The 12,057-nt window shown below is 44.3% G+C and overlaps 2 protein-coding genes across 2 annotated transcripts in view; both read right to left on the bottom strand.

The window, feature by feature from the left end:
* trit1 (tRNA isopentenyltransferase 1) overlaps nt 1–3,594 on the bottom strand; it is a 43,006-nt gene extending 39,412 nt beyond the window's left edge. The window contains exon 1 of the mRNA XM_030741080.1: nt 3,419–3,594. Within this exon, the coding sequence (XP_030596940.1) occupies nt 3,419–3,577 (159 nt within the window). The 5' untranslated portion in view covers nt 3,578–3,594. The remainder of the gene's footprint in view (nt 1–3,418) is intronic.
* Nucleotides 3,595–5,817: 2,223 nt separating this feature from the next.
* Nucleotides 5,818–11,664, bottom strand: myclb (MYCL proto-oncogene, bHLH transcription factor b). Its single transcript, XM_030741534.1, has 3 exons — nt 11,413–11,664; nt 9,882–10,571; nt 5,818–8,172 (listed from the first exon to the last, which is right to left on the bottom strand). The coding sequence occupies exons 2-3, from the start codon at nt 10,525–10,527 to the stop codon at nt 7,388–7,390; spliced, it is 1,431 nt and encodes a 476-aa protein (XP_030597394.1). The 5' UTR covers nt 10,528–10,571; nt 11,413–11,664; the 3' UTR covers nt 5,818–7,387.
* Between the last annotated feature and the right edge of the window lie 393 nt (nt 11,665–12,057).

The following is a 12,057-nucleotide window of genomic DNA, read 5'->3' as shown; positions in this document are numbered from 1 at the left end:
CACACACACACAAGAAGAGCCACGTCTTCATCACTACAGAGGATATTACACCCATTCACATTCATTTCCTTAAGACTGACAGCAACCACTACTTGCCCATGCCCAACCTAAACCTTACTTCCACCAAGCCTTAAATCAAAATCAGCTTAAAGTTTAAGAACATGAGTGATACAAGAACACACACACACACAGTAGTCAAAGTGCACAGGGTTGTCAGTACAGTATACAGCTCTGATACTGACTATATTAACCATAAAAGACACTAACAGAACCACTAACATTCTTATAACCACATTTTGGGTTCTCTTTAGAGAAGGGCTAGCAAACTCAGTTTGACTAAAGGCCACACTGACATGAGAATCACCTCAGCACTGCAACAGACTGGTGACCTTTGCAGGGAGTGGCGCGCCTATCGCTCTGTGACAGCTGGGACAGGCTCCATCCTCCCCGTAACCCTGAATTGGATAAGCAATTAGGAAAATGGATGGACAACTGATTCAATCAGAGGTCAGCGTGCAACTTTTTGACACGCTTCAGTTTAACTGAAAATGCACATTCCGCAGTCCACATAAAAATTTAAGCCGTCAGCAAAAACAGTTGATTTTCTACAATGCCACTAAGTCAAGAAAACACATGTAATATGATTACAGTTCTACAAGTGGGCTGCTACCCGGCAAACTCACAACAAGCTGTGAATACAACAGCCTCTCTCAGAATTTAATAAAACAAATGACGTCCTGATGTAAAACAGTGAATCTTTAATTGTGTTCTTGCACAGATTTCTATAAATCGCCAAACAACTTTGCACTTCATCAGCCTTACAGCGCCACCATTATGCACTTTGATTTGAACAAATATAATTTGCAGTTGCTCCGTGCCTGTTTCCAGTACAGCAACTTTCCGAAGCTTCTTTTGTTGCCTCTCCATAGCTGCATTAGGGATATCATGATACCAGAAATGTGGTAGTTGTTACCAATTCCTACATAATAATTACACAATTCTCAATAATCAGTTTGATACTAAATAAAATGAATAGTTGCCTACTAATATTAATACTACAAGGTATAATGTTAGTTACATTACATTAGCTCAAACATTTATATAATGTTAGCCAGTAAAAACATGGAATAGCAGTTCCAGCTGTCTCCATCCATCCATCCATCCATCCATCCACCGACCCACCCACTCATTTTCTTCTGCTTATCCAACTCAGGGTTGTGGGGAGGCTGGACGCTTTCCCAGTTGCCATAGGGTGAGAGGCTGCGTACATCCTGGACAGGTCGCCACCCTGTCGCAGGGCCAACACAGAGAGACAGACAACGATTCACACTCACATTCACACCTATTAGCAATTTACAACCACCAGTTAAACCTAACCCAGTTAAACCTAACTGTGGGAGGAAGCTGTGGGAGGAAGCTGTTCTCAGGATAACATAAGGATAATACTTTGCTGGATGTTGAATTGAAATGCATTCACCCCAAGATGTTGGTTTTTCAGGTGGAAATTGGAAGTATTTCATCCCTTGGTCTGAAAAAAAAAATTTGGATATTGTCTTTTGCAAATCTATTATCACCTCTTGGCCAGCCACCTCAAATACAAAGTACCTCCAAACCTGACTCGTACTACCTTTCTTATCAATGAGTCAGGTGCGGCGCAGCAGCTGCACTAATTACCATTTTCCACATGTAGTTTTTCCTGTGCTTCTCCACCTTCAGCACATAAGGATAGACTACTCTGTTGACTGCCTTCATTTGGACCTTTCATTTTTTTGGCGTTATCCCAAACAACATCATTCTGATGATGCTCTCCCTGCCAAAGTCTTCACTGCAGACACAATATCTCCGCTGCCACCTGAGTGCATCCCTCAAAGCATCATTTTCACTGTTATCTATAATATAAGAGGGAATGGTCTTTTTTTGCCTCGCTCCTTCTGGAGATCGGCCACGTGCGTGGTATTGAAATCTTTGCGAATGGGGACTTCATGTATGCAAACATGTTTATGGTGCAGAAGAACAAATGCAAGTGCATGGGGAAGCTGTTTTTAAAGGCGTTTTCTGCCCATGAATTCCCCCAGTATAAATATAGTTTTGTTTAGGGCTTTGTTAACGTCACAGCGACTGTGCATGCTATCAGTAGCAGATCGGAGCCAGCCAAAGGCGAGTGAAACATACAAAAATAAGTATTAATAAACAATAATGGAGGGACCTGAGTATAATTATCTGTTGCTCAGTTCCTTGAGTAATGTTTAATGCCTTATTGTCAGGCCTGTCATTTTTTAAGGGGTGTGTGAGCCATCAAATATCTCGGCCGTGGTCTCTCTACAAAGATGCATCACTAACTGGTAAGCATAACTTTCTGTTACAAACATGCACCGGGTACTTCGCTAGTTGCAAATAAATGAGTAAAAATGAACACCTGACTTTTAATTATAAAAGCTCTGTGCATCTCAGCACACACTAATGCTGAGATGCACATGTTAGAAATGCTCAAATTCAGCTACAAAACTTTAACAGTTATGGAGACAATTTTGGTTTCTTTGCAGCTAATTTCAACATTCAGAAAACTTTAGAGGTGGTCATTTTTTTTTTCTATTTTGTTTCTTAAAGTAAGCAGAGCGGTCGCTTATATTGACAAGTAAGCCAACACCAGCAGCTTCACCTGCGCTAGGTTGCGCCACTGCACTGTATTTGTGGTTTTGGTGCTTTTATATTCATACCTGCATTTTAAGTGCAGTTTGGAATATTATTATGACCTATTGTGAGTCACAGAAAAACTGAGAGGTTTGTGCTTCCGTTTTGGTGAAATTCTGCAACTTTATTAACTTGTGCTGATAAGCTCGAATTAGCAGGTTGTACCTTAGTAGTTTATGCTGTCAGCTAATGCTAGCAAGCGTAGCGCTTCAGCCTCTTGTACAAACATGGTCACTCCTGACTCCAAAAACCGCCAAAGCACCATTGCTGATGTTTTAAAATGCATTCAGAAACCACAGGGTGACGTCAAGCTGATTGTGTCCATCTTTTATATACAGCCTATGGACCCTACAGGCCAAAGCTAAAGCAGATCAGACTTGTTATAAAGCATTGACCCCTCTGCTGCTCATACACATCTGATACTAACGATGATACAGGGAACGTCTCATCATAAAGAAACTGCCCTGTCATTTTCACGTCTGCGCGCTTTATTTTCCTGCCGCCAGCTATCAGGCGCAGTCATGTCTGGTTTTCTGCGTATTCTCCATCAGTCAGCACCACCTTACGTGACATGCTGCTGCTCTGAATTCAGCTCTGCCTTATTAATTTGTTAATTTTTTTACGTTTTGCGCTGCCTTTCTCGAATTATTCCAACCACCCGAGGGTCATCTGAAGCATAATGGCTGCCGTGTCAAGGACTCCCCTGCGCACTTCCTCGTGCTCCTACCTGCATTGAGTCGGCGCTGATTATTTCTCCCTGAAGCCGTTTTCCGATCTCGATCGCCAGCTTAGACTTGCCGGTCCCGGTAGCTCCTAAAATCACCACCAAAGACGGGACCATCGCTCTCCGCAGAGCACCCTGCACGCTCAGAGTGGAAGCCGCCATGATGCTGCCTCCTCGGCGCCCAGCTGACGACCGCGCGCATGCGCTGTGAGCGTGGGAGACGAGAGGAGGGTTCTGTTGCCGAGCAACGGGGAGCCGTTACTGTGGCAACGTTGATGGGCTATTATTATTATTGTTTATGTATTTATTTATGTATTTATTTCATTTGACCTGTTCAGTCTTGCTGCAGTTGTAAATTAAACTGTTTTACCTGCCAGTTCCGTCCAGCTCTGCTAAACAGCCAGCCTGTAAGATGTCACAAAGGTAAAAGAGGCTGTATTTTTGCACCTATCAGATTGCTCGTTACATTTGGGATGCCTGTGCGATGCTTTGCAGATACATTTTACAGCATAGTTGGCATTGTTTCTATGGAAACTGCCAGAGCTCTGCAGCAGTGAGCAAAGACGCTTGTTGCCATGGTGAGGATGCCAGCAAGTGTTACCCTGGAGACCGCTTAGAACAAACAGTGGATGAGGAGAGGGAGAGGGACACTGTGCTCACTCATACAGGTGGTTTAACAGAAACACAAGGTGTGTGTATTACAGTTGGATGTTGCGTATGCTGAGACTATATTGTGAGTTCACACTTGGAATCAACCCCTGACCTTTTTCTCTGCCCAGTAAACGAAGAGAAACAAAAAACAAAGACATGAGTGTGGTGTCCAACTGCATTTGAGCCGCTGGAACAAAAATACTTGCTCTTTGATTGCATCTTAAATTTTTCATTTTAAATCTGTTGTGTTGTAGAAAGCTAAAATTCTGAAAATTATGATGTTGTCCGTACCCAACAATAGGAAACGCCTTCTGAAAGAAAGTTTGCAACTTGGCAGCCAGGTCTACGTTAATCCTCGATCTAACTGAATTGGGTGAGGGTCACAACTTTAATTTCCGTGTTAACTGGAACATAAAAAAAGTATAGAAATTCCAGTGAAATCTGATTTTAAAAAAAGTGTTCAAATGTGTGATAACTTTGCCCCCAAAATAAGACTTTAAAGGCTTCTTGCTCGGGTTGTACTACAGTCTGCGTGGGCACAATTTCACCACATTACAACTTCATACTAATTTCTGACAGACTGTGTTGCTGCTCCTCCAAATACTCAGACAGCTCAGATTCTGGGTACAAAAAAAAAAAAAAGAACTGAAAAAAGTTAAAAAGTACAATTACCCACATTTTTACTATGATGAGAAGAGAGATATGCCTGCCACTGTTGTGCACCTGGACTACATACATCAGTGCAGAAACACTGACTGGCTAATGAGTTTCTTGTTTCAGCTGTTGATTGGCTCTCTGAGGGCAGGGATGGGATAACAGCAGACTTTAGCTTCATATTTCTGACACTGGGCAGCTAGCTGCTGTTATATAAGAATAGCTAAAAGATGCTTTTTCTTGAGTCAAAGAGACAAACAATCCATTTCTGAAGTCAAACTGTGGAATTTATTAATTTTCTGACTATTTCTTCATACATTGAGGCTTATGAGGTACAGAAAAAAAAAGTGCCGAGACAAGGCTCCAAGAAAAAAAATTAAATTAAATTAAAGAAATCACCATAATTGAACTCCTAAAGAAAGCAATGTTCACTGCTACTCTGACTGTGCCACGACAGAAACCAGTGACCAACGCAAGTCACAAATTAGAAGGAAAAAAAAAATGTAAACCACTGCTATGGGTGCGCCCTACTGGCAAAAAAAACCCTGAACAGGTTTACTGGTGGTTTGTGCTGAATTAATGAGCATTACTTAAGGAGGAAGCAGGAAAGCACAAATGATTAATTCTTCAACCAACTCCATCAATCCTCTGATCTAATGCCCACTTTCTCTCGTCTGTGGTGGCTCCTGAGGTTGTATTATAAACAGCATGTTATTATAACAAGGCTTTTTTTTCCTGCCCCCTCAAGCACAGCCTGATGGCCCTAACACAAGACCTACAGGCTACATGGATTTTCCTGAGAGCTGGTAAAGCAGGGCATGCTACTCATCATTTACAGTACTAGATCCGGGGCTACAGTGTTCTGTCCCATGGCTTATGGGACAACAGGCAGCGCCAGGCTTGCAAAAAAGCAGAGAGAAAGCACTGACATTAAGGTCACTAAAGGCTACACACAGCCAGAAGTTTAAATCGGTAGATCCTCTTAAGTCCTCACACCCTCCACACCACCCACGCTAGCTCTAAGAGAGTGCTGCAGCTACAGTGATTGGATTAGAGGGGGGAAAAAAAAAAAAAAAAAAAAAAAAAAAGAAATCCGGGAGCTTTCAGGTGCTTTCCAATCCAGACAGAGAAGGCAGAGCACACATGCCAATTTTCAGCACATAACCACCAATAAAGGCCAGCCCACTGTGACAACCAAAAACAGTCATTAGCTCACACTGAAACACAACTTGGTAGGAAAATATAGTATAAAACTTTTGTCAGATCTGACTTTTACAAATAAAGAAACTGCAGAAACGGTAATGAACAGTAAAACAAGTAGACTTTTTAAAAAAAAAAAAAAAAGGAAAGAAACAAAAAACATTGTGACAAAGTGACTAGTGTGATCAAAGTTCAAAGTGTTTTATTTTGACTTTTTTTTTTTTTTTTTTTAAATAATCATTTTATTAACAAAAATAGAAGCTTTGAGTTATCTTTGAAAAGCCAGCAAGCTTGGCCCCCCGTTTAGGACGCGGGGCCGAACAAAAACTAGGGTGAATATAGTAGACAGCTCTGGATTTGGTTTGAAGGGACTGTACAGGAAGTGTACTATATACATAACATCCAACTGAACAGTCTACATACACTGAAAGGCTTCTAAAGGCATTACATCAAATGCAAAGACAGCAAAAAAGTACAGATATAACATGAGACAGCAAGATGAAAGAAATATACAGCTGAAACTCAGTGGGCTTCACCTCCAGGCATTTGACAGAGTTCAATCAGGCCATTCTTTGAAAGTTTCTTTTAGTTAATTAATGGATGCTGACATTCATCTTCTGGCTGGTCTCCATGGCACAATAACAAACACGGGGAAATCTTGTGCTTTTGCACATTTCTTTGCATGAATATTAGGATGAATCTCAATTTCATCTTCTCCGAATAACACTACCAAAAAAACAAAACAAAAAAACAAAAACAAGGCTGTTACAACGAGCGAGTTGATACTTTCCAAACATTTCTGACGCACGAGGGAGATACCAAAGGTTACAATTGGAACCTGTAAGCAGAGAAGTTGGGACTTTATCTGTTCAAGACGTGCACAATAATATTGTATCATTAACTTTTCAGTGTCTCAGACTGGCCAGAAGCTGGGGGGTGAAGAAAAGAAAGAATAGGGAAGAGGTTTGTGGAAAATGAGTGAGAGGGAAGAAGAGAACAAGGCAGGAGAAAGTGTGCAACTTATAGAATTCAAGCTGAGCCTAAGTCCATACAAAGAAAGTTCAGGAGGAGACATCACAGCACAACAAGCGCCCATCACAATCAAGGAGGCATCTGACCTGTGCAGCACTTTATCAAACAAACATGGCAGGCTTTCCTGTAGCAAGCAACAGTTTGGAAGTTTTTTTTGTTTTGTTTTTTTTTTTTTTAAATGAGGGGAAAATCAAACAGTTGGACAAACCTAAAGCAAAAGCCCACGGATATATTAATGTGCCCTTAAGATGCCCCGTGCAATCAGTCCCCAAGATTGCTGTCATGACGGCTTGTGGCCTCGTCAGTCACTCAGAAGCTAATGTGCAAACCACAAAAACAAAGAAAAAGAAATCCACCCGCACTATTCCCAGTGAACATTAGTGTATCTTCTTCATGGAGTCCCATTCAGTTCTTTGAGTGTACATGTGAGGTGATTCAGGAGCGTTTGAGCTGCGCCAGTCTCTGCAGCAGCTGCAGCTGCCTGGCTTTCAGCTGCTTCCTCTCTTGAGCCTTCTGCCTCTCGCTGGCATGCAGCTGCTGCAGGTACTCAGTGGCTCGAGTCAGGATGGCCACCTTGGGAGTCTTGGGGCAGTCCGCTAAGCCCGGGATCTCATCCCGCAGCGACAAGAAACGCGAGCGCAGGTCGTTCCGCCGCTTGCGCTCGAGGAAGTTGTGCGCCTTGCGTTTGTCGGTGTCCTCGCAGTCAGATGATTGGGGGCTGGAGAGGTGGGAGAAGAAGGAGGGCTTTGAGGGAGAGCTCTGGGGATGCAATGAGGAGGAAGAAGAGGAGGAGGGAGGAGATGATGGCGAGGTAGCGGAAGGAGGAGAGGAGGCGCTGAGGTTAGGCGACTCTGACCTGGGCACGGTCATGTGAGGCTTTCTGCTGTCCAAGTTCAGTGGGGCGTGGCCGAGCCGGGGCTGATGGGAATTAGAGTTCTGGGGAGGTGGTGTCGCCTGAGTGGACGCCTCCTGCCGAATCCTCTTCCGCGGCGGCTCGGCCACTGCCGGCAGAGTGTCCGGGGAGGGGGCAGCGTAGTTGTGCTGCTGTTGGTGGATGGAAATGTGGAAACGCTTCATACCGGGGTCGAGAGGGTCAGCTCGCACCGTGATGGTCACCGGCTTGCGGGTGTTGACCAGTCGGCGGGGTTTGCGCTGCTGCTTGTGCTCCACTGTAACCACATCAATCTCCTCTTCATCCTCGTCTTTGTCATCTTCATCATCTGAAAAGAAAATTGTAATTCAATAAGTGTGTCCTTTTTTTAAAAAAAAAAAAAAAAGTGACGTGCTTAAGACTTAAAATGCCAGCTGAGGTGAGCGACCTCACTGGATACGCTCACTGTAGCCTCCTGCCTCCTCAGGCCAATTAAATGCTTCTGTGAAAATGAAATTCACAGAGCCTCACGAAACCTCCGTGATCTCTCTCTCACTCAAGCAAGCTCTGAATCATCACTGCATTAGGTCAGCTCCCTGAGTGGAAATTCCCCCTTTTCATTCATGTGTATAGACTGAGTATTACAGGTAGAGACAGGTTGGGTTATGAAGCACTCAGGTGCTTCTTCAACTTGTTAAAAGGAGCTGACTAATAATCAAGTGCTGCAAAACCATTTGTTGCTGTTTAGTGAAGTGGAAAAGAGGAAAAGTTCCTGTTGATTTGATTCCTGCAAACAGTAGACTCCTGGGACACTCTTAAGTAACTCCACTCAGAATTCATATTAACATCACAGTAAAGAGAACAGAAAAAACTTGGAGTAAGGTGACCTCATCTATTATCCTCAGCAGCATTCACACCAAAAGTAAGTCTCATATTACAAAAGCATACAGGATGAATTCTCCAGAGTGACCCTATAATGGCTGTTTATTGAAGCTTAAACACACATTTATTTCCTAGACTTGCTCATTCTCCTCGAGCTCATCTCTCTCCCTGGAACGATGTGAAACTCATGTCAAAAAAGGATTCTGCAGGCCTAGCCGACCTCTTAAATGGCTAATCCCCGCTCCCATTCACAGACCGGGCTGGCTCGGACAGAATACACCCACTGACACAATTGGCGCTGCAGCCTGTTGAGGGGAGGAATGCAGCAACAAGTTCCCTTTGTGGCATTCCACACACCATTATGCACGCTCCGAACTCGCCATCACATGACAGCCTACATACCAAACTCAATCATATGGGTTTGGGGTGTGGGGGGCGGGAAAAAAAAAAAATGGAAAAAAAGTAGGTCTTGTGTCAGGAAAAATTTAGGCTAGACAGAATAACTAAAAAGGAGGGGATAGTTTTCCTCCTCCCCTCCCCTTCCCTGTTACATAAAGTTCCCATAATGAGTACTCTTTATTGAATTCATGTCAGATCTGAGGCTGGGAGCTGGCGGAGAGGATATTGTTATCATAAGTCAGAGTGGAGGAGCAGGGAGAGGTAGCAGCTGGTCTGCTGGAACCCTGCCAAGCAGCAGATGTTTCAATGGGTGTGTCGCTCTCTGGGCTTGAAGCATGTGTTGCATGCACCAAGGTAACGCAATGCAGTCATCATGTGCCATGCCAGCCATTACTGACACAGTGGCTAACCTAAGCAAAAATACTGACTAAATTAGTTAAAAAAAAAAAAAAAGCCTACATTCTAGGTCATTTAGAAATACATAAAGTCATTGTTACAGGCAAGCAAAAAAAGTGACATGAATAAAATTTGAATGGGCAGATTTGGAAGTTACAGTGCAGGCTCTAGTCATTTTTTCTTTTTTTTTTTTTTTGAAAATTACAGGCATGCCATGGAAACACCACAGGAAACTATCTCGAGGCGTTATTATGGACACCAAACTACCTGTTAAATATCACGGTGGCATTCCTGTAGGATATAATCTACAAACATCGGGACAACTTCACAGAAAAGCTACATGTCGGATACGTGTATCAGTGTATTTCAGCTGTTACTGACCTGAAGAGTCGGTGTGTGACTCGGAACCAGAGGACACTTGTTTCTTGCAGCCGGTGGTTAATGGGAAAGTGAGAACCGCAGCGGGGTCCACGCAGTCCGCAGCCAAGCCGCTGAGGGCCGCCGAGTCGGCGCAGGCACCCTGCACTCTCCCAGGGGATGTAACGGCAGACCCGGACGCGACTTTGGTAGCCACTCCAGTCCCGGGACAGGAAGCGTAGCGCTCCCCTACAACTCTCTCCAGCTGCTGTCCTGCCGAGAAGCCGCTCCACATGCAGTCCTGGATGATGATGGAGCTCAAGTTCCCGAACGAGTCATTGGTCGTAGACAGCTTGCACGGCACATCCAGCTGCTGCTGCTGTTGTTGTTGTTCATCCTCCTGCCCCAAGAACTGGGACACCCACTCCAGCTTGTCCCCGAGAGACGGGTAAAGCAGTCCGACCCTGCCCGACCCCTCCACCGCACGGATAGGGGACATGGGCGGGGTCGGTACCAGCTCGAATTTCTTCCATATGTCCTCGCTGGGCGCTGTGGACTTGAAGAAATCCTCGTCCGGGTCGTGGTAGTCGTAGAAATAATGTTGGTAGTGGTCGAGGTGGTCCATGTCCCAGTTTTCATAACGAGGCGCGGTGGAGCTAATGCCCGGCATGGGGGCTGTAGGCAGCGGGGTGAATCACTCCTTGTTCCCACTGTCTGCAGAGACACACAGAGCCGACAGCTGTATCACAACTGAGCCTCATTCTCATCAAAATAATAACAGTGTGTCCTTTTTTTTGGGGGGGGGGGGCACGGGTTAATCCTGTGGTAATGCATAATGCAGCTGTTTTCACGCATCACTGCCTATTAGATAATGATATAGTTTGTCCATGTAAATACTGTCCTGTCTTTGAGGAATTAAAACCAAACCAAAAAAAAAGGAAAGTGTAACCGGTCACCTTAAGCACCAGAAACTTGTTTGTTAATCAGTAAAGTCCGCATCAGGTCACAGTATGATGGGAAACACTGATTTTCAGGCATAAATGCCCCATAAAGAATCTGCGCTCACACGCCGCCAGGTTGAAAACACCGCTCTGTTTCAGCTGCTGAGAAGTTAAAGTTTCGCAACTGTTTCATTACATAACACTGTTTTAGTAGTAGGCTGATGATGGGGATGGGGATGGGGGGGGGTCAAGGGGGTTCCGTTGACTGCTCAGCACAAAACAGTGATTAAATAAGCCTGAAATAGATTAATTGGATAGACAGGTAGCCATCCTGCCCGCAAGCGAAGCTGTTCAGACGGGAAAGTCGTATGTAAAGTAGTAGTTTATTTGGCTCCTCCTCGGCTCAACTCCTTATCAAGCTCAAGGAATTCAGCTGCGACTACAAAGCCGATCAATTAATTAAGTACAGGGCGCGCTGGAAATGCAGCTTCTTCATCCCTCCCACCCTCCCCCTCAAAAAAAACAACAACAAAAAAAAAAAAACTTTCAGTAATTTAATTATTATCTTAAAACATCCACATATGCTGTTGTGTATTAGCTGTGAGGAGTTTTACCTGGTGTCGAGAGTGAAAAACCTGCCCGTGTCTTCATAGATCCGCCGTGCGCAACTGCCCTCCCCCCCCAAAAAAGCAGCAGAAGCAGCCACAGTGATTCCCTTCCAAGTAATCTGCTTCAAACGCGAGCTTTCCCGCTGCTCTGTTTGGCGTCTTTCTCAGGTGGTACACGGTCACTGGGGTGAATGAATCCGTTTGGTCGCAGTCCCACTGCTCTTAGGGCTGGATAGGTTTTAGCTGTGGTCACTTTCTTTGCAGACTACTGCACTATATGATCCGGGGGAAGGAGCGTTGGCTATTCTGCATAAAAGGCGGGTCGTAGTAGGAGAGCCACGCCTGCAGTTTAAAGGTGCAGCGCACTCAAAACGCAGCCTGAAGCGCAGCAGAGTGCGAGTGTTATGACACAGATTTCGTAAGATAACTGTGCTGCTTTTGCAATAATTACGCACGCGTAATAAGAACGTGCTTCTGTGTTTGTGCAAACGCACGAGAATATGTAAAAGAAAACACAAAACCCATATGCTGGAGTTTAGTGCAGTGAGACTCTCGTCGATTCTGTATAGCTTTCGAATAATTAGTTTGATCATTTTACATTATCCCCGCTGCGTGAACACACTAGGCATGATTTAGGCTACTTTTACATCT

Source organism: Archocentrus centrarchus, chromosome 11 (genome assembly GCF_007364275.1).
Source record: "Archocentrus centrarchus isolate MPI-CPG fArcCen1 chromosome 11, fArcCen1, whole genome shotgun sequence".
NCBI lineage: Eukaryota > Metazoa > Chordata > Actinopteri > Cichliformes > Cichlidae > Archocentrus > Archocentrus centrarchus.
The sequence above is the reverse complement of the archived record's forward strand: the minus strand, read 5'-3'. Positions and strand labels throughout refer to the sequence as shown.

Coding starts and splice junctions, on each gene's coding strand:
- myclb (XM_030741534.1), bottom strand. CDS start 10,527: ATGCCGGGCATTAGCTCCACCGCGCCTCGTTATGAAAACTGGGACATG. Junction 8,173..9,881: donor GTCACACACCGACTCTTCAG/GTCAGTAACAGC, acceptor TTTTCTTTTCAG/ATGATGAAGATGACAAAGAC.